This window comes from Brassica napus, chromosome A3 (assembly GCF_020379485.1).
Source record: "Brassica napus cultivar Da-Ae chromosome A3, Da-Ae, whole genome shotgun sequence".
Taxonomy (NCBI): domain Eukaryota; kingdom Viridiplantae; phylum Streptophyta; class Magnoliopsida; order Brassicales; family Brassicaceae; genus Brassica; species Brassica napus.
The window spans coordinates 9,753,491-9,776,392 of NC_063436.1; the positions used below are offsets into that span (position 1 = coordinate 9,753,491).

General features: G+C 32.0%; 3 protein-coding genes across 22 annotated transcripts; all 3 read right to left on the minus strand.

The window, feature by feature from the left end:
• Positions 1-1,244: 1,244 nt before the first annotated feature.
• On the minus strand, positions 1,245-3,706 carry LOC106441076. Of its 20 annotated transcripts, none has more exons than XR_007338081.1 (6): positions 3,285-3,659; positions 2,937-3,203; positions 2,719-2,830; positions 2,301-2,400; positions 2,007-2,207; positions 1,245-1,907 (listed from the first exon to the last, which is right to left on the minus strand). XR_007338081.1 is itself a non-coding variant. In XM_048775754.1 (6 exons), exons 2-6 carry the CDS (start codon positions 3,108-3,110, stop codon positions 1,527-1,529), a joined length of 561 nt encoding a protein of 186 aa, XP_048631711.1. In that variant the 5' UTR covers positions 3,111-3,206; positions 3,285-3,706; the 3' UTR covers positions 1,245-1,526. The 20 variants fall into 20 exon arrangements, 2 of the variants coding, with proteins under 2 accessions (XP_048631711.1, XP_048631710.1); XM_048775754.1 differs by lacking the exon at positions 2,719-2,830 and having other exon boundaries at positions 1,245-1,564; positions 1,825-1,907; positions 2,007-2,172; positions 2,937-3,206; positions 3,285-3,706; XM_048775753.1 differs by lacking the exon at positions 2,719-2,830 and having other exon boundaries at positions 1,245-1,564; positions 1,825-1,907; positions 2,007-2,172; positions 3,285-3,697.
• A 3,085-nt stretch (positions 3,707-6,791) lies between these two features.
• Positions 6,792-13,227, minus strand: LOC106441875 (MLO-like protein 12). Its single transcript, XM_048775755.1, has 15 exons — positions 10,626-13,227; positions 10,356-10,413; positions 9,979-10,223; positions 9,751-9,867; positions 9,619-9,679; positions 9,178-9,266; positions 9,000-9,074; positions 8,781-8,875; positions 8,578-8,627; positions 8,442-8,482; positions 8,148-8,321; positions 8,022-8,057; positions 7,862-7,929; positions 7,712-7,772; positions 6,792-7,316 (listed from the first exon to the last, which is right to left on the minus strand). Exons 1-15 carry the CDS (start codon positions 10,740-10,742, stop codon positions 6,876-6,878), a joined length of 1,728 nt encoding a protein of 575 aa, XP_048631712.1. The 5' UTR covers positions 10,743-13,227; the 3' UTR covers positions 6,792-6,875.
• Positions 13,228-19,872: 6,645 nt separating this feature from the next.
• On the minus strand, positions 19,873-22,531 carry LOC106438099 (protein NUCLEAR FUSION DEFECTIVE 4). Its single transcript, XM_013879156.3, has 2 exons — positions 21,692-22,531; positions 19,873-21,313 (listed from the first exon to the last, which is right to left on the minus strand). Exons 1-2 carry the CDS (start codon positions 22,251-22,253, stop codon positions 20,073-20,075), a joined length of 1,803 nt encoding a protein of 600 aa, XP_013734610.1. The 5' UTR covers positions 22,254-22,531; the 3' UTR covers positions 19,873-20,072.
• Between the last annotated feature and the right edge of the window lie 371 nt (positions 22,532-22,902).

The window sequence follows — 22,902 nt, forward strand, 5'->3', positions numbered from 1 at the left end:
ATATTTGTATGTTTTTCTTATTTTTCATATTTAATTCACGTTTATTCACAACACAAAATTACAAAAAAAAAAAAAAAAAACGTTATTATAAGGAAAAAGAATTATATATATATATATAAGTTTTTCATTCAAAGCTAGATTACTAACAGAAAATAGAAACTGTTTTTCAATTTATTATGCTAGTACAAAATATTTTTGATTATCTGTTATAATTTTCTAAATAATATTTTTTTATTATATATATTATGTTTTGTATGTAGGTATTTGTGTTTTATATAATACTAGGTCGTTTTCCGCGCTATGCGCGGATAATTGATTTTTAAATTTGACAGATTTGCAATTTTTTAACATCTAACTTATAGTATAAAAGGGAGGAGATTACATGCACTGATTTTGGTTGTTGAAATGTTACTTCTAGCTTTATTTTGGCCTTTCTAAATTGTAATAAATCTGTGTTTTATAAGTTTGTTAGAATAGCATGTTTGGAAGAGGGCTAAATGTTGCTTTTTGTTAGGTTTTCTTGATAATCATCATTTGAGTTATATTGGTGTGTTTTTAGCTCAAGCTCATGTATTAAAGTTACTCTTATCCTGCTTTAGAAGCTTTTGATGATTTTTATTGTATGATCAAAGTAAAACTGTGTCGACAATGATTTACTTTCCTGTAAATAAGACGTATTAATCATAGTGTATTTCATTTTTAAAAGTTGATTTCTTTTATCTTTATATATTTAACGAATAATGTTTGTCACCAAGACAATTTCACATTTCCAATTACCTATGCTTTGCAGTTCCTTGAACATAAATATTTAAATTTACAATATTGAGTGAGTTATTTTTATATGTAAAAAATAATAATGAAAAAGGTAATGTGTTTTTAATATGAATAAAAACTATATTATATGAATAACACTAAAGAGATTAATTGTAGTTACAATTAATTTTAAAATCATAAGCATGAAGTTTAAGTGCAAAAAAAAAGAACCCTCACAAAGAATCAACCACAAAAGAAAAATATTAAAGGGAAACTGATGAAATTAAAGGAAGAGGTTTGGAGTTTCTGGAGTGTTCTCGATGATTTGGTCTGGTAGAGAGAGCAGTGGAGTGGAGAGATGATAAGTAGCTTAGGGACTTTGCAGTGCGTATTTTTAAAACACATGGACACTGTAACATTTTCAAACTTACAAATTCCATGTTATCCTACCTAGACATAAATTGCTGGTGCATACTTAAGGGAAAGAGAAGTAGCAATGAGTTCGTTGCTTATCTTACAGTACCAATTTTCAGAATGTACGTGACAAATCTCTATGATATAAAGTTACAGATTATGAACTGCAAAGTCTTTTATATTTAAAGAGCTAACGCCTAGACATCAACATTGGGTTTTCAAGAGAATTAACATTGCCGCAGGTCAGTCTCCAGCTGATTTCAAGATGACTGACGGAATCAACACCAACCCTTTCTTGCTCCATACATATTATTTACAAAGAAGAAGCCAAAAGGTTATCCGCCCGACCAAGCAATAACTTATGCAATTTGGAGTTGATCCTCGTACAGTCCAATGTCCATAGAGCAAAACAAATGCAAATATACATTTTTTCAGTTCCAAAATATAAAAATACATAATATAAATTAAGCTGACATGAGGCTCAAAGAAATTAGTGTTCAACACAAGCTGGTTGTAGATGAGGCTCTGATTATGTAAATGTACATATACAACTAAGCTAACAATGCATATTACCCGGTCAGTAAGAGAGGAGATAAAAGAAATAAGATCATGTGAAAACAAACAATCACTAAAAGAAAAAATAATATACGGATTTACCTGGGAAGAGGCATGTTTCTTTTCTAGGGGTGCCACAGGGCCTGTTTTTTTCCGCTATTTTCTTCAAGATGCGCAACTGTCTCCTAAATTGATTAACAACAATGCACAACACTGACAATGTTAGCGATTGGGTGTAACACAATGCTTTCTCAGAGATGCAAACACAAGTATTATATTAAGACTTTTGATAGATAAAACTTGAATTCATTAGCAGCTGAGTATGGTACTCAGTTATCTCCCTAGATATTAACTCCATGATAGCCTCTTTAGTAACTTTTCTTCTCTCGATATCAAATTCCGTCTTTGTAATGGGCTGACACGAAGGATCCCTCTCCACTGTTGCCAAACCTTTTAATTATGGATCAAAAAGGGCCTAATGAACGCTTCAATTGGAAATGCACATTGTATAGTCAGAGCTGGAATTTTCGAAAAAAAACTTATATGATAAACTTGCAAAGTAATCAACACAATTTTACCTGTAGAAATGTGGTGGGTGTTCCAGGAAAAGTCATATATAACTTGTATGAGTTTTGACTCAAACTTGTACAAACAGAAAGCTTTAAAACCAGAGCAACACTGAAAGTAAAAAATAAAACAAAGAACCTTAGTAGAAGATCAAACACAAAAGAAAAAAGAGAAAGATAAGTGGGCCTAAATTATATTGAGATATTTATGTAGAAATTGAAGAGTCAGTAAACATACGGGAGCCGAACGTCAAAGTACCGATTCTAGAAACTTAACTATTCTATACAGATTACTAACCATACAAATATAAACAGAACCATGAGTATGGAAAGTAACCATGATTAGAACGTCAAATATATGTCATACTCATAGCTATAAACTTTACTATTCTATACAGAGAATGTGCAATAGTTGAAGACAATATACTACTTAGTTTGCAAATGGATCAAGACACACTGTGTGGTTGCTATTGCCACTTCGTGAAGGACCGGGCGTTGAATGAGCATCTGTTCATTTAGCAGTTTCATGTGGCCAACGACATCTACATCAATGGTTGGGAAGTTGCAGTTAAATGGGGCCTTCAAATGTCTATAACTACGCAGATAAGCAATCAAATTGAATATGACTTTAAAGTTGTAACAGCTTACAATAGAGGTCACCCCTGAGTCCATAGTTGGCTTCAAAACCTCATGTAAGTTAAACCTAAACCTGTCTGCGTCAATAGGGAGGCACATGTGGTCAAGATCGGAGAGGACAGAGCTGTGCGTGAAGCAAATGGCCAAACCAAGATCAGCAACTCGATAGATCTCTTTGCTTTTCATAGCAAAAAAGTTCCTGAACTATAAGTGAATCCTAGTTTGAGGTCAGGGAGGTAGAGTGGAGCACAATTAGATGAGACCTTGCATCACAGTGTCCTGCTGGAAAAGAAACCAGTGAGTGGTTAATGAGATTTCTCTATAATCCATGAAACAAAATTGGGAAAGAAACATTCATACCGGAGACTTGCTGGAGATATAAGCCGATTTCATAGCCATATCTTCATTTGGTTGTCTTAAGGTCGCAGATCCTCAATGAAAGCTTTGATGTAGGGTTATTTTTTTTTTTAATTTTTTTTTTTGATGTAGGGTTTATTAGTTTATATAAGAACAGAAAGAAGGGGAGGTGAAAAGCTTTGATGGGGTAATATCTCTTATTATTAAGATAGTTTAAAGTACAAAATTGAATGAGTGAGAGCAACAGAAACTTGGATTGCAGAGGTTATCGTGAAGTTGAAGAGACAGAGACGACTTGGACAATGCTTGGAAGGAGGTTTGGGCTCTTTTTAATATTTTGAGCTCACGTGAATTGACCGACCCGTTTAAAACCTGTTTCAAGTAACAAAGATGACGTGGCGATTTGGAAGCTTCTGATAGGTTGATTTTCTTAACCAACGTGGCATAGCTAGAATTTGAGGATATCTTCCTTTTATTATTGTTAGATAACTGTTTATTCAAAAGTATTTTAAATCTATTTAAAGCAAGTTTTAAATATCTTAAAATAATTTTGAATCTTTATTTAAATATTGTAACTGATATTATTTCCAGAATATGAAAGATTTCGGCAATATACTAAATTACTTTCATCATTCATTATTCTTATATTTTCAAATGATGTTTCGACCATCGTGTTTTCTTTTATTAAGTTTAAATCCATTACGTTAGCGGGCGTCCGGTAGAAACAAATAAGCCCAGTAGCTTAAAGTGTTAAATGAAGAAGAAAGTTTCCACAGCTAAAATTCTTATACTAATGTCTAGAAGAGTCTGTGTTTAAAAAAAAATGTCTAGAGGAGTCTGATTTGAGTTTTACCATGATGGCCACTTATCATTTAACTAAAGTTACTAAACTAATAAACAAGGGGTGTTCAATATGGATATCGGTTTGGTTTCGGTTCGGTTTTTTCGGTATTTCGATTAGTAAAATATAACTACCATTTTAAATCCATATTTACTTCGATTCGGTTCGGTTTATATACCGTCGTTTTTTGGTTTATTCGGTTTTATACCAAAACAATATTATTTAGTTTGAGATCATATTACATAAATTTTAAAGTCATATTATCATCGTAGTCATTTATTAAAAAAATATTATATTTTCAAATAAAAGAACAAAAAAGTTAAAAACGCTTATACTTTCAGATGAAATAATCAAATTTAGAATTAAAATCAAAGCTCAAAAATTTGAAAATAAAAATAAAAAAAAAACAAAAAAGAAGTATGAAAGAAAAGTTTTTCCACTATTCTATATTTAGTGTTCATCAAAGTCATGTTTCTTCGATTGAAACTCTGTTCATTTATAAATAAGAAAAAAGTTGTGAAGAATTTTTTCTAGTTATTATCCATCAAATTTATAACCTTCACTTCAATTTAATCAATGCCAAAAGAAAGCAAAATGATTAAAAAAAGAAGACTAAAAAATAAGAAGCTTCAGTTGCGATGAATTGTTTTTTAATTATATTTTAAGTGTTTTTCAAATTAGGATTTTCTATTACTATAAAAAATATAATAATAATTATTAACAAAAGAATAACTTATATAACAAATAGATTTTCATGTGACATTATAAAATATGTACATATTTACATGTTTCTACTTTTGATCGGTTTTGATCGGTTTATTCTGTTAATCGGTTATAAACCAAACCATATCCAAATCCTACGGTTTTTATAAAATCACATCCATTCGGTTTATATGGTATATACCAAAACCACACCATATTGTCTATTTCGGTTCGGTTTGGTTTGGTACGGTTCGGTTTTACCATATTGGACGGACCTATAAACAACGTATAATCTTTGATCAATGCTTGATAATTCATATTTCTATAGGATTTTTTTCCAGATTGAGATTAGCAGATTTTAGGAATATGATTTATCTAAAATGTATAATTAATTTAAAGAATATAATCTCAAAGACTAGTGCATACTTGACATCTCTTTTACCATGGGTTGTTCTAGAGAAGATAGAATTCTTGTAGTAGCCTTTTCTGGATCCGTGGATAATTGGAAATGCATCGTTGCTTCTCCCCATGTTATTCCAGGTGGAATTTCTTAAAACATCCTACTTCTCACATTGTACTGAATGCTGCTTCCAATTTATAATTGTAGTTTTTTCTGTCGTCTACGGAGGATTACACCAAGCCGGAAAAGGAGCAATCATATCACCCGGAAACTAAAAAGACAACTGAAAAGTATCTAACATTACAAAAACTAGGAATGAACAAGGTCCCTAAGAAATTGTGAAGCTAGCAAACAATTATCAAGGAAGGGAAGCAAGTTGATAAGAGCAGCAGGGACAAACGAGATGAGGGTCAAGATTATTGAGGTGATAGTAAGGCTTAAATAAAGTTTCGATACGAACCACAAGCAACCGCCACTGACAAACAAGTTTTAACTAAGGGAAACCACAAGAAAACAGATCTCCACCCAAGTAGCAGACAGAAAAACGGATGACAATCAAACTATTCAATGACTCAACAAAATTGAGCTAAAGCTCCACAATCTCTTACCAAAAATTCCGGAAGAACCTGTCGGTTTAAAACCAAGAAATGGCACGACATCACCAAACTGAAGCTTCACAATGAATAACTCAAGAATAAACCTTGATGATAAAATTTCCTGATACCACAAACTAATTTTAAATAATAACTTATAACTTATTTGATAGGCATCTATAATAACTTACTTGATACCTACTCTAGGAAAGGTTCGCCACTGGTAACATCATCAAGGGATGAAACATCTGTTCCGATCAAACGGACAGAGATGTGAGATGTTGACACTGTAAGTTTGGTCTTGAGGCTCTTAGAAGACTCTTATTTCAAAAGAGGCACATGTCATCCGCCAGAAACTTTGCACAATGGTTGCAGATACACTGTACCAATGGATGGTGGGGATCTCCGGAGTTAATTCCCTAAATTCATCTCTCTTCCAGACCCACCACAGTCTTCAGGAACCAACATTACAGTAAAAGATTTCCAGAGTTTGATGTGAGACAAACGTGTCAGAGTGATACTGAGAAAGATACTTGAATCCGCAAAGAGAGAATGTTGACGCTCAAATTCTGCTTGACGTCCTTTGTTATGTTTCTCACCGCCTCTGCTCTTGCTTGCCATCGGTTTGTGATCTCGGTTTCTGAAGGTTACATGATTACATCAACTACTTAACTCTGTATGTTGTTGTCAAGCTCCTAGACAAAAAATTTCCTCGGTAGAAGGGTGAAATTCCATAGAAAGTCTCCAAGATTTTAGTATATAGATTCGGCTCCATGTTAACATGTCTATCAAACAACTGTTGTCAGAGTTGTAATGATATGACTATATGTTACTGTTATAAGCATAATATTCGAGACATCAAGATCCTCATGCTCTGCTTAATTTAAGAAGATAACAAAAGCAAAGTCTCAATGCATTAAAGATTTTAAGTTGATTATAAACGTTTTGGTTTTTATTCTGATAGCAAAAATATATAAGAAGAAAAGAACGAGAACTGTTTATTTCAAAGTTTATATGATTTACAAAGAATGAACAAGAAGTCCAGTATAGAACTCATATCACTTCTTAAAAGTAAACTCTGGTAAATCAATCTTGACATGCTCAGTAATCTCTTTCTCTTCTGTAACAGGACTAGCTACGTCAGCATGAGGTTGCTGAATATTGCCGTTATCAAAATCTGTGATGTCACTGTAGGGAGAGACATTTTGAGATTCAGGATCAAAGAAATGCTGAGGACCATGGCCGTGTCTGCCAGAATCAGATAACCTAGGAGGAGAAGGAGATGCAGTGAAGCTGGTTTGATGATCAAGGCTGCGGTTACGATTGTGGAGGAGGTGATCAAGGCTGCGGTTATGTTTTGGCGTGGTGGGGCGGCTCGAGCGGGGTGTGTTGGACCCTGAGTTTCCATGTTTGGCCTGTTTCTTGGCCGTGTTGTGCCATTTTTTTAATGCATTGGCTACTCTGTCGTTGAATATGGTCGGCCTCATTGAACTTCCCATCTGTAATTACAATTTAGTGTTAGAGAATTATACATAGACAACTCGAGATCTAATAATGAAACTATATACGAGACATGCATCAATCTAATGCACTGCCATTTGATGTCGACTAAAAAAATATCTAAACATTCTATTGTTGACATGATATCATATTTAAAGTTTATACATGTTATGCATGTTATGGATGCTTCGATTCTTTTTTATCTTGTTAACAGTGGGATAATCTCCTCCAGTCCCTTAGTAAGCTTTTAGATATTTCAATCCAAAAAAGTATCCTCCGTCACATAGGTGGTTTGAGTCCGGGGCACAAGGAAACTAACCGATTAGTCCGCTCATTACTAAACAATTAGTTTTGATCGTAACAAACACGATGTTTAGCAATTTGGATTATATACCTGAGTCACAAGAGCATAGAGAGGTAGAGTGATGTAGCTGCATACAACTTGTATCAATACCCTGTCGTATACAACATCAAGAAGTTTAGTGCAAAGATACAAAACATAATTAATATATATTTTTATGTAATAGTTGCGGAGTTTACAAACCCCATGGTGATCCTGATTGCAATATCTTCGGTTTTGTGGTGGAAGCAGTTCTTGAGTGTGAACTCGTACTGCAAAAATTAATACCAAAGCCATAATCAATTAATTTCATGAAAAAAACCTTTTTAAATGATATTTTCAGAAGAGTTGGATTGTTACTCACGGTGCTCCAAACGAAGAAAGCTAGTTGAAATGCATTCTGTAAGAAATATACAAAACTATATTATTTAAATATATCATAACTCAAAAATTCATTAAACACACATATGACTAATTAAATTAGTTATACCGTGAAAAGAACCAAGTGAATGAGAAAGAGAATGAAACGAGGACGACCAAACCAAAAGAGATCATCACCCGGTTCAACCACAGGAGCTCCTTTAACTACATCTCCTTTATCTTGAATCCTCAATCCTAATTTTGATATTATCACTTGAAGTTTTGCTCCTACTATTAATATCACCTTCATTTCATAAAACAAACCAACCATATAATTAATATAACTAATATTATGTATTCACAATCACAACTTGATAACAAAACCAGTTGAAAAGTTTGAAGTAATGTGTCTGTAATTACTTACAAGCAAAGGGAGGAAAGGCAGCCAAAAATAGGAATCCCATCCTATTAAAATTTGAAAAAGAAAATAGAAGTTTGTATCAAGTTGATGTATAATTTACTTAGTACTTAAAATGAAATTATAAAGAATTAGAACCAACCATGTGTATTAGTCAATATGAATAAGACAGCAATGCACCATATCACTGGGCTGGAGTTTCATTCACACACACAATCACTTATTTAATCAGAATTTTTTAATATATTATGGAAAATTAGATAATAAAAAATTTTGGTAAAAGGAAAATTACATAATTGAAAGAAAATATCAATGAATTTGATTTAAAATAAGAAAGGGACTAACCTTATACCCACAACAGCCTTGAAATCTTCTTCCAAAGATCTTTGAATGTATTTTTGAAAATCGAAACGAGCTTCACTTCCTGCAGGCAAATGCGCCTGCACCCATTCAATAATTAAAAAAAAAAAACAGGTTCTGGATGAATAATATGATAGTAAATCTTCTTTGGGTCAAAACTAGTAAAATAATTATTACTTTTAACATTAAGCAATGATTACTTACCATTATAAAGCCATGTCTTAATGTAAGATAATCCACTTTTGTCACTGATCCAAAGAACTGTCTGAAGAAACATGTCTGCATGCCCCCGATTTATCCATTATTCTTTGTTGTAATTCAAAACCAAATTACAGGAAACAATAAGTAGAAATTTAGAAGAATGATATAAATAAAAACTTACAATCCAAAGGGTAAAGGAAGACTTGCTCCATATATTCAAATGTCTACGTCCAAACGATGTATCTCTTGCAAATCTGAACCTTTCTGGATCTACAACATTTAAAACAATAAAATGCAATAAAATAAATTAAAAAAAGGACAGAACATATATAATTACTAAAAGTGATGGCCGGTCTCTTGCGAAATTGTTCATTTACAAGTCAAACATTAATCGTGTTCTTATTGGATATTCTACTCATAAGTCTGATTATAAAACTCAATGAAAAATATACGAGTGTGAGAGATGTGGATGAATAAACAAATACAAGTGATACGTGATCATGATGTTAACGTTGCCAAAGTCAAACACCGACGAAGATATTTTATCTGAAAATACTCATTTTTGTTTTTGTTCTTTGATGATTAATGGACATGAGATAATGGCCAATATGTTTGTGCATACCATTGGCATATTGGTACTCAAGCGTTTTGGTCTCTTTCTCCCATGATTTCCATTTCTTCATCTGCATATTACATCACAAAATTAAACAGATACATATGTACTTGTGAAAAACGTATAGAAAATATCATGTACCTTGGTTTTCCCCAAAGCATAGGTTATAATGCAATAGAGAATATGAAATACAGCGAGCACGAAGATGAATATATGCAATTGGTGGATACCATATGCAGATACCAATGCTACTTTCCCCTGAAAATAATAAATCACAACAAAAATAAAAATAATAACAGTATTTGTGAAACAAACAGGAGGAATACTTTAAAAGGTTAAAAGTAATGAGTAGCTAAAATATAGACATGCATTTTCTGCGCATTTGTCATAACCCTTTGTGGCTAAACTTCGACGAGGACTATAAAAGTCGTTGGAGTCGTAGTCTTCAAGAATTTTGCGACCATCGTCGATATAATCTTTACTATATTTAGCGAGCTCTTGTTGGCTACTACAAGGATGCCAAGTCGCAGCAATTCTTTCTGGAATGCAAATTTGGGAGACTGGTGATTGCAGTACAACAAGTAGAAGCGATATGAATCCCAGTAGCATCAATTCTATTTTTACAACAAAAACCAAAAATAGGAGGGAAATTTGTTAGAAATTCAAATAGAAAAAATTGATCGTATTGTGATACAAAACTACACCCAAGGTTATAATATATAATCTGTATAGAATAGTGAACTTGCCTGCTTTAACCTTTTCAAGAGCTTCATATAAAGCCTTCTTGTTCTTCCTTTTAAACCACTACAAATATTGGAAAGAAAAATTGAAGACTATGGGAGTTACCGACTAGATTTTGATTTTCTAGTAAAGAAAAAAAGAGAGATAATGTAGCTTTGAAGGCATTATATAGTGAAATTATCGTATATTTCTTATCGTTGGAGAAGAGCACAAAAGAAGAGAAAGGAAGACTTGGATGATATAAAGATCAAAACATAGAAGAAAAATATACGTACGTGACCAATAAAGTGCAAGAAATATTCGATCATGATAGAGATGAAAAGAATAACGAAGCAAACAGCAGCAAGAGCCCATGTTGGAGTCTCTTCTAGTGATCTATCTTTTATTGCCATTACTTTCACTTCTCAAAATTCTTGAACTCTAACTTATTTTACCAAAAAAAAATTCTTGAACTTTCTGATCAGCTTTTAGGGTTTCACAAGTTTTATAGATAAGGGGAAAACGAAAAAGAAAGTGATATGGCTTTTGATCCCGTTATCTCCATATATATACACATGTTAAAATAAAACAAGCACATACGAGACATACCCACTAAAGAACCACTTCATATTTATATTTTACCAAAACGTGTATATTTATGTATCTTGTTCCCGCTATGTCTTATTTTCTTGGTATTTATAATCATATATCTTTCAGAATATTCGAGAAATACCCACTAAAGAACCACTTCATCAATTGCAAAACAAAACATAAGTCTAGACAGGGTGGAACAGGAAGACAGAGAAACTGAAATCAATGGATTTGAAAACATTCATTCTCCATTGTAAGACAAAGAGTGAGTTAATTTTTTGTTTAGTAAATTAATATATCAGCGACAACTTTTAATGATTCTAGAGTTTTATGGAAATTCGTTTTGTATGGTTGACGTCACATGGGGCGACGAGTGAAACATGTGGATGGATGATCGGTTTCATGTTTACATTTTCAGCTTTTGTTCCAGTTAATTTTGCAGAGGTTTATATCCAGTCAAAAATCAATCTTACTCATAATTTCAGTGAAAATCAAGCCATCTAACCATTGAAAGAATCACCAACGAAAACTGGCTTGAAAAGAAGAAGGAATAGCATCTAGACACCCTAATGGCGTCTGTTGAAAACTTTTAAGTATATTTTTTAAATTAACATTTCATATTGATGAGTATAGGTGCTCCTGCATGGCAAGCAACCATAATACTAGTTGTTAATAAAACAAGATAACATATACACATGCGTTGTTATTTAATATTTGCAGAGAGAATATAAGAAAATCAAACAAGTGAAAGCTGTAATTATATATTTATTTAAATAAAATCATGGGAACGAAGACTTTTGACTAATTCAAAGACAAGAACTTGTTGAGGTTAAGGCTCAGCAAAATATTCGTAGGTTATGATTCAGTACATTATCTGCATAGATTCAAACAGAAAATGGATATCCGTAACTTTACAAAACAAAACAAATACTAATATGCAATATCCGAAAGAAATGAAACAAATCCCAAATACTAATAATTTTATGAACGAATATCCGATCCGATATGTTATACGCATATAAATACATATATTTCAAAAATTATATATATATATATGTAAACGTTATATTTTATGTAAGTTTTACAATATTTTAATTATATAAGTTAATTATATTTTTAATAAATAAATAAACTTTTATGTGATAAAATATTAATATTTTCTATTATTTAAATTTTTATTTATTTTTTATTTTATTTATACGAATTAAATCAGATATCCAGTTATCCATAAGATCAAATATCTAGATAACTAGTAGCTACAGATTGAATCGGATCGGATGATTGATTACACGGACAAAATGAATCATAAATACCTTAAAAAAACCCACATATTCGATCCGCGCTCATCCCTAGTCGAAGTTACTATAAAAAGAGGACTTAAGATGAAGAGTCTTTGGGAGAAAGGTAGCATCGTGTGAACGACCACTTCTAAATTCATACCTTAAAACGAATTGTTCAATTACAAAAATCAAATCAAATGTGCAGTCTGTACAAATCTAAACCTATATTCAACTCCTCTAAAGATCAATCAACAAAACAAAAAAAATGAAAGCAAGACAATACCAAACTTTTTTACATGGTGTTCATCTCATTTTTCAATGTCAGGAGCAGCTATTCTCACTGAGGCTATACTAGCTAGCAATCCACTAGAACCAACTCAATATCACTTCGATTGGACCGTGACCTCACCCAGTTGATTAGACCATAAATCTTCAGTTCTCCACCTTGTTCTTCATCAACTCTTTCCTAGTGAAATATTATTGCTAATATATGAGTAAACTAACTTATGTTATTATCTCCTGACAAAACTATCAACTTTGAATCTTCTTCCTTGAAAAAACCATCATCTTCTTATCTCCATAATCTATGAACTTCAGTTTTCTTTTACCCGTAACAAGTTCAATGCTTCTTTCAACTTGCCTATTGGTAAAACCTTTGTAAAGATGTCTGCATGATTAAACTCAGTTTCAAACTTCAAAACTTATATCCATCCATCACTAGTTAAGTCTTTGGTGAAATGATAGTTCACCTGCATTTATTTTGTCCTTTCGTGATGAACATCATTTTTGGCCAGAGCTATTGCGCTCTGAGAATCACATAATATCTTCACCGCATCTTGATTAAAACCAAGTTTTTCCATTAAACCTTAACCATACTGCCTCTCTTTCCGCCTCTGACAAAGCTATATATTCCGACTCAGTTGAAAACAATGGCACAACCTTTTGTAAGTTTTATCTCCAACTTATCGGATTTTCTCCAACAATAAACACAAGACTTGTAGTTGACCTTTTTCCCATATGCAACACCAACATAATCGGCATCCTAGTAACCCATACTTACAAACTCTCCTTCTTTTATGTATCTCAAACTCATCTTTGAAATCCCTTTAATGTATCTAAGTATTCATTTTACGGCTCGCACTTCCCATCGATGCAAGGCTCTTCAAACTTAAAGAATATTTACATACTTTTACAGATTTTTGTCTATCTGACACTAATTGTTGGTTTTTTTTTAAATTCATGTCCAACTCTACCCTTATCGATTAGTATGATACTAATCATAGAATATAAAACCTGCATGGATTTATTTTATATTCCTTTCCAATACTAATCATTATTTAATTTTATTTTGTATAATAGACATTATTTGTCTAACCACTTTCTTATCTAACTAAACGATGCATATTTACTGGCAATATGAAGAAGTGGGGAAGCACTAACGGGAATTCCCTTGTAATTAAATGTACATTATATAAGCCAATAATTTTCTTAATTCTTGTTGACCATAAGAAAATTACGTAATACTTATACAGCTTACAAAGTATTCTTACGACAAAATGAGTACTTAACGTAAGAATATTTTGGTTTGAGCTTGGCTAGGTAAATCATCAATGTTTCTATATCATATACCAAGAACCTTTTGGCAAACATTTCGGCAAGTTTTATTTGAAGTTTTAACTCTAACATGTTATATTTTCACCAGGCTATAGTTGTTGACTGTAGAACTTCATTTATAAGAAGGTGTAACTTTTTCGTACATATGATGATTTATTAAAAAGGTAGATTTTCATTTGATAAAAAGGAAATTTGAAGTTTTTGATAACTCTAACATGTTATATTTTTCACCAGGGTATAGTTGTTGACTGTAGAACTTCATTTATAAGAAGGCGTAGCTTTTTCTTACATATGATGATTTATTAAAACGGTAGATTTTCATTTGATAAAAAGGAAATTTCACAGATAAAACTTTTTATCAAACTAACTTGGCCATTATCACTGTTCATGATTCTACTATATTGGATGTGTATTATTTTTTTAAAATAGTAAACAACCATTAAAACCCTAAACTTTTAAATTAAAGCAAAAAAATCTCAAACTCGTGTTTGAGCAAAACAATTCCTCAGTTTTTAAATATCGGTTGTTTGAACTCTCATCTTTTGTTGACTCGGCCATTTAAGAAACTCAAATAGTCAACTGCTAAACTAAAACCGTTAAACTTGACAAGAAATTGGGACTGAGCTTCCAAAACCTGACACATAATTGAGAGTGACAATTGACTTTACCAAACTGATGAAAATTATTAGCAGTCACCGGAGAAACCACCACTTTTTGTCTTAATCGGAGATTTCTTCTAAAATCGATTTGGGGAAGATAAAATCAAATTGGTGATTAGGTTTTCGAATGACGAAGATGAATTCGATTTAGGATTTTTCTTAAACAAAATGTTTTTTTTTTCAAAAGAGCGTCGTATTAGGTATAACACGAGCATAAATGTTGACTATTCGAATTTCATAAATGGTTGAGTCAACAAAAATGATAGCTAAAATGGCTAATATTTAAAAGTTAAGGAATTTTTAGTTCAAACATGAGTTTGGGATTTTTATGGTTTTTGTTTGAAGGTTCAGTGTTTTAATGGTTGTTTTCTCTTTTTTAAAAATGTGAACTTTCTTTTTTCTCCCTTTATGGGAAACATTTTACGATATAAAACAATAAAATCCAAATATATACAACTCATCCAAAACAAACCACACTTCATGTTACTGTCAAATGGCAATTAACATTATTAGTTTCTTCGGGTTTGGAAGCCAGCCAAATTGTCCCAACTCGAAATCGTTCGGTTTTGCATTTGAATATATCAACTGAAGAACAGTTTTACGTTTTCACCATATATAATGAAAGTATCATGTTTTCTTCATATGACGAGATGCAATCGAAATATCCTTTAAATATATTTGAAATGGACCAATTCGATCTATTTTTCTTGATGTTAAACATTTAGTCAAAACTATAATTGGAAGTATGTTAATGGATATACTTAAAGCAAATGGGTATGTCTTTCTGACTATATAACAATGATCAATCGGTTGTTTCAAGACGATTTGATGAATATCATCTCCCTCTCGTAGATTCTAAATAGAATACTTTTAAATTTTATTAATAAAAAGAAAAATAAGAGGAACGTTGAAATAGAGAGATGATCAATCGGTTGTTCTGAAAGGATTTGAGATATTCTTTAGGATGTTACTAGCCACTTATTAATTTATAAATAGTTTTTAAAAAATTATTTAATAAAAGTACTAGACTAACAGTATTTTATGCTTTAGATAACAAAAATATATTTTCTACTTCCAATCTCGATAGCATGCAAATAATACTTTTGTCCGGGTAGGTGTGAATTGGGTGGTCAACCAAAACCTAGTGAATAGTACAAAAGGTAAGATTAATTTCTTGTAAGTTTAGTGAATGACTGAATGCATAGCATGAAAATTTATTATTTTGTAGAAAAATACTTAAATTGTAAACTCTAGTGTACGAGATAGTTTATTGCATGAGACTTGTCACTAGCTAGCTTGACACCATCAGTTTTCAAAAAAAAAAAAAAAAAAATTAATCAGTAAAGCGGAAATGATGAAATCATTCTTGTACCATTTCTTTTAAATTTTGTCTATAAACTCTAAAAGTTCTCTCAATTATTTTTTCTTTATATTTAAATCAGTTTTCTTGTTTAATTTACTTCTTATGGTAAATATGATAAATTAGTTAATAACCATACACTTATTTTAGAGAGGTAAGAAATAACAACAACGAGGTATATGCAATCACACCCTATGGTTATTCAAATAACCCTCGTCTTGCTTTTAAATTATTTATAATAACCATAAACTTAAGGACAGTCAAGCAAGAATATACAAGCTGATCTTCTTGCTTTTAAATCAGCTTGTAAATTAGTTAATAACCATGAAATAAAATAAAACTGTGTGGTTATTATAGAGAGTTAAGAAAACCAGAGTAACCATACTGTCATTAGTATTAGGTTAACTAAACTAATACTATTTATAAACAGTATTAGTTTAATTATCATATTTACCATAAGAAGTAATTTATAAATAACCATAGGGTGTTATTAAATAATTTAAAAGCAAGAAGATCAGCTTGTATATTCGTTTTAAATAAGTTCAATTATTTTATTTTAAATCAGTTTTCTCCAACTAATATAAACACTTTGTATTCTTACAAGATTAATAACTAGATTTTTTTATAAACACAACATACATATTATTGTCACCATATATTATTTTAGAAATTTTTTAAATTAAAAAGATTCGGTGGTTTACTTATACCCTTTGAAGATCTTAATCATATAACTTTACTAGAATAATAACATTATTATCCTAACAACTCTAATAAAAATATGTTATAATTTTTTTTAAATCCTCATTAAAAAATTCAAACGTCAGATTCAAAACCCGCCAAAATTCCTGCAATTATTCACCATCCATCATTTGGTGAGTTTGTTACGCTTTAATTCTCAAAAAAAAAAAAAAAGTTCGTTACGCTTCATTCTTCAATTATGTACAAGAAAATCAATTCTCACTGAAAACCAATTCACAATTCGTACTCACCAAACCAATTCTCCAAATATATTATTAGTCACAACAAGGAATCGAACACATTCTACGAGATTTTACTATACAAAGGATGGAATATTTTTTGTGGCATATTGTATGAAAAAATTAAAAAGACTTAGTTTTGTAGAATTAATCAAAACAATGTCGTTTTAAACCATTGCTTGACACATGATTAACACTAATTAACGTCGGGTTAGTTAAAAGTTTGGGTCTAAAATTTAAATTACTTTTTAAGTTCCATTTTTTTTCAATTTATTTTAGCACCTATATTTTTTGGGTTTGAAAAAACACGACACAAATAATAGAGATTGAAAAAGACCTTCCCCCCTCCCCTCCAAGTGCTAACCAAAACTCAATTATAAACTTTTAACATGAGTTGTTAAGAAAGAACTTTCAACAAAAAAAATATCTTCAACTTTGAAATTACATTGTGCCTAGACTGAGGATCCACCTCTGGTTATATCATTTATTCTATTAAAATTGAAGTACAAAATATTACTTGCCGAATTTTAAGTGATTTCTTACGTCATTTTCATTCCTTTATAAAAGAAAATTTAGTTTAACCACTTCATTTATTGTATTTTCTAAATAATTCGAGAACATTTATTACACAGGTGTAAAATAGAATTTACATATTTTAATTATTTTACTACATCATTTACATTCTATTTTTAATCCTTCATAACTATTTCATTAATTATCTTTATCATAATAATTTGGCATCATTTATTTTACATATTAACCATAATAATCTTACAGGTTTGAATGCAATTATTCAATTCGTGACAAAATTTCAAACCAATGAACAAATAATTTTCTAATCTGGTTGCATAATCAGTTAGACATTAGTATTTAGGTATCCGTTCGTATATGAATCAGTTCTTAAATGTATCAATATTTTTGGGTTTTAAAATTAAGCTCTGGTTGGATATTATAAATTTATGGGTGAAGTCCGAGTCAGGTGAGTTCGGTTATGATGTGTATGAATCTAAAAAATATCTAAATAACCTATTTATTTAGATATGTCTTTAAACAATTTATAAAAATGTAAAACATATTATCCACGCGGGAGAGCGGGTCAAGATCTAGTTACATTTAATTATTTACAGTCTTTATTATCTAGACAGACTAGACATTAGATTAAGTAACACCCTTGACAGTTGCGTGATTTAGATTATGAGTGTGATCGGTAAATATAAAGTAACTAGACCCTGGCCCGCGCGCCAGCGCGGATATGAATTTTTGGTTTTTGATTATTTATTTAACTAAATGATGTATTTATAATATTTGATGTATTATATTCACCAAGTAAATAATTTTTTTGGCGTTTTAAACCATCTATTTATCACGAATATTCGATATTATATAAAAAATTGAGCAAATCGAGGTAATTAGAGAATTGTGGATGATATATAAAAAATAATGGTATTAATGTAAAATATGAAGAAATATTATATTATGACTTAGTATTGCATAAAAGATATTAAATTAGTTATACATGTTTAAAGAAAATATAATGGTTTTTAAACTTCTATGAAAAATTTAACATATAAAAAAGGGCGATTAATTAGTCATCAAATTGTAAATAATTTCATAATTTTATTAATAATAAATTATTTATAGGCTTTGTATTTATTGATTTGTTTTTTTATAAAACTTAGAAAATCAATAGGATGATTGGTTGGTTGATACATCCTATAAAGAAAACGAAAACTATAGGTGGTTTAAATATTGTACATCGATTGATAAATGATGTAAGTTGACTATATAAAACTTGACCATGACCATTTCAAACTAAAGTATATGTAGGTTATATGTATTTGTTATATTGTAGTTAATATATTTTAAATATTATATACGTCAGTGTTCACATTTTCGTAAAAATAAAATTCAAGTTCATTATTGGACTGTACTCGTCCGTAATAAAGCTACGTTAAATATGATGTATTTTTAGGTTCATTTATCGACATTAAGTTTAAATTTGATTAAGGAAAACTTATTAATTTAACCGAAAAAAATAAACATTAAAATAGATAGGTTCATTTAATGATATTAAGTTTAAATTTGATTAAAGAAAACTCATTAATTTAACTGGAAAAGATAAGCATTAAAATAGGTAGTTTAATTTAATTCTCAGTGGCATAGAAATGTAAATATTAGTAAAAAAAATAGTAAAATCTATAATATTTGATAAAATTTATTTTTAAATATAAATTAGATTTAAAAAACTCTGCACATGGTGCAGGAAAACACCTAGTAATTATATCTATTACCTGATTCCATATACTAAAAGAAATTATTCTTGACCAGAAGTCTGGAACTGTCATAATTTTTGAATAAAAATGTTCAAAGTTTTTGTTTTGATAACCTACTCAAATATAAACAATTCAAAAAGGAAAACACATGTTTTGTTTTCACAACCACTCAAATACCAAACATTCAAAAACATTACAATTTGTTAATTATTGTGTTATATCAATATGATTTCAAACTATATGACTTTATACTAGTAATATCCATATATTTTCTTGGCATGCTTTTAATTAGAAATCTAGTCAAAACATAAATTACGAGACGAAAGTTTGAAATCTGTGCGATCTATAAAGAAGAATACTTCTGGTTCATCCTAACTAATTCGTTGGGACGACTTTCCAACGGTTTATTGGTTTGTCTTTTTGGATTCTTTATCCACTACCTAATTATTTATCAGCACTACATGTGTGAAACACTTTCACGAGTGTATCTTTTCAAATCCAGTACCCACTAACTTAAAGTTTGAGACTACAGTTTTGAATATCTCTATTTCTAGATCTGTTGCACGTTTTCAAAACAAAATTCTGTCCTTAAACCCTTTTACCTTTCAACTTTCCACATATCATTGTGACGCACTAGTTCTATATTTCACAGTTACGTAAGTGTTAGACCACATTAAAGTCCAAGTGGTACTAACACACGTGAGCCAACTCTTTCCACTTGCAATAATTTTGAGTTATCTTTTATAATGATTTACCTTTATTTTAAGCAAGTCACTTGTGGCTCATAAATCACAAGTCCAACTCATTAGTTTATTCAACACCCTTATCTATCACCAAATTTCACGCTTCCGCTACTATCCAAAACACAAAACGATGAAAACATCATATAAAGTATTGCTTTTAAAAAAGAAAACAAGTGTGATGGACTGATTCCATAAAACATATATATGTTTACAAAATAGTGCACCATATATAGGTACCAACCAGCTTTACCCTCCTTTGCCTAACACTTTGCCGTTAGCATTGTCATTCTCTTTATCCTCGGCCACCGACCTTGATGGAGCAGTCGCTGCCATCTTCATCTCAGTGGCCAACGCCTTTTCTCTAAACTTTTTGTAGATATCACTCTTGTAAAACTTCCTGGTCCGGATCACCAAGATCATGGAGACCAACACACCAAATAAAGTTACCGCAGTAATAATAATAAATGACAGCTTAAAACAAGCCGTGCCCGTGCAGCTCAGATCTTGCCCACCACTTCTCTGTATCCCTAATGCATTGTTTTGCTTCTCAGCCTCCTTATCATACAAATACCCCGCGACACGAACGTTTAGCAAATAAGACCCGATGGGGCTTGCGACCGACCCAAAGTTATACAATGTAGAGTAGTACTTAAGCCCAAAAATCTCAGAGATTATAGCAAACAGGAGCGGCCATTGCGCACCAAAACAAAACCCTATGATGACCGATGCGACGTAGAGTCCACCAGGGACGTTAAAAGCTATTAGAAGGTGGCCGGCGCAGGAGAAGAGGAGGATCAAAGTGAGTACTAGAGGTCTTGGGAACTTGTATTTGATCAAGAAGATCTCCGAGACCACACCTGAAACCACACGACCAAAGTAATTCCATATGCTTACAAGTGACACAAACGTGCTTACACTTCTCTGTGGGTAACCCAATGATCCACCGATTTGACCTAAGTTGTCTATCGCAGTCAAAGTCCCTCCCACACCACATATGGTCGCTAAGAACAATATCAACATGTCCACGCTAAACAACGCTTGCAAGATCGTATAGTCATCTCCTCTCTCCGGTGGACTAAACATAGTCGTCCAACACGACGCCGTTTTCTCACTCTCCACCTCCGTTGACCTTTCATCACTATCTTTGACCTCAGATGAGTCTAAGCTTGGTTTCTCCGTGACGATATTGATCGGTGCTGGATCGTTTAACGCGACCTGTTTATCCGTCCAAAGCTTCTTCTCTTCCAAGACAACGATTAAGACCGGCAAAAGAAGCAAGATGATCACCACGGCGGCGCTACCTCCAAACTCGCTCCGTGTAAAGCCGGAGAGTTTGTCAGCTATGATGGCCGCCATGAGAAACGTCGCGAGCCCGAGTGATATGTAGAGGAAGTTATAAAACACCTTTAGCTCATCTTTCTGTCTCACCACCTTCATATTCCTTATCGTCCTCAAGAAAGCAAACGAGATTGCTGCAGGTAACCAACCTGCATAAATAATAACTCATACAGTTAGTCAAAAGGCTAATCAAGATTCATATGACTGTAACCAATGTTTAAGAAATAGCTAGATAGTAATTAGACGTTTCATAACCAGTAACCCAAGTAAACGAAAGAATCAGTAAAAAAATTTCATATATAATCACCTCTTCTAGCTAAACTATAAAAAATGGCGTTTGAACGCTGCCTAAACAGAATTTTAGAAAAATCATTTTGCTTATAACCAATTTTACGTGCCGCCTAGACGTCTAGCATCAAGTTTTAAAACCATATAGTAATCATTGACCTCTGTTTTCCTCTGTTGTTTCTCTGTTTCATATCATTAACCGTATTGTTTCATTTTATTTATTAAAAAGTTGTACTTACCAATCATCAAGATGAGAGACTTGGTGTCTTCTCCATAAAAGGCATGGTAAAGCTGTGTAATAATGGCGCCACTAAGACCAACATACCCCTTGAGAATCCCTAAGACAACCCCACGTGATTCCGGGAAGTTCTTAACACACGTGACTAGCGAACCCGTATTAGCGAACGACTGTGAGTTGGCTCCGATGCAGATGTAAAGACACATGTGCCAAACTTGAGGCTTCGGGATCCGTTTTGTGACGGCAAGCCAAATCATGAAGTAGCCGAAGAAGTTAAGTATAGCTCCTATTATGAGGATGAACCAAGGAGGTGTGACCTCGTTGATTAGACCCGCGAGGACTCCTACGTTGGCTCCAAGATCTTTGAAGAAACTTAGGAGGTTAAGAGTTGTTTGGTCATAGCCTAATGTTCTTTTGATGTCACCTGAGTAGAGACTGAACATGTAAGTGGCTCCAGCCGCCGACATGATTAAGAGACTCGCAAAGAACATAAACCATCTTCCTGTCAGGATTTGGATGGTTAAGGTCTTCATCGAGCCGCCGCCGGGACTTGCAGCCACCATTTTTTGTTTTGTTTTCTTTTTTTTTGTTTGGTTTGGTATTGAAAGAGAAATGTGTGTTCGAGAGGGATGCTTTTTGGTGTTGTTCTGGTCGGAATATATAAGCAACGAAGTGTGCGTGAAAGGAGAGAGATGAAAGAGGGCGAAGACCGTTGTTGTTGACGTTGACTTGGAGAGTAGAGTTAGAGAGGGGAAGGTTGGAATTAGAAGCTATGCTTTATCTTTACAGATTATATTTAGATATTGTATAGATTTTATATTGCATAAAATGGCAATAAATTCAATGCATGGAGTGGATTTTATTCGAGGTAATGCATTTACTTCTTAGAAACAAGACGTAGACAAATTAGAAAAGGTTTTGACTATAGTAAGATTGAGATGAAAAGATGGTATGAATTACATTTGTGGTATTATAAAGATAAGGTATTCATAATGACCGACCGATCCGTATTGAGTGGACTACGTTAGAAGGGATCTCTGATGCCATATATCTGCTATATAACCATGTAAATAGAAATAAATATTTTTGAAGTAGAAACTTTTGTTTTGTTAAACTATTTTTGAAGTACAGCTTGATATATTTGACTCTCTATATTTGAAGTATAAGTTCATATATTTTTCTGAAAATTTCTTTATAACTTCACTTTTTTCA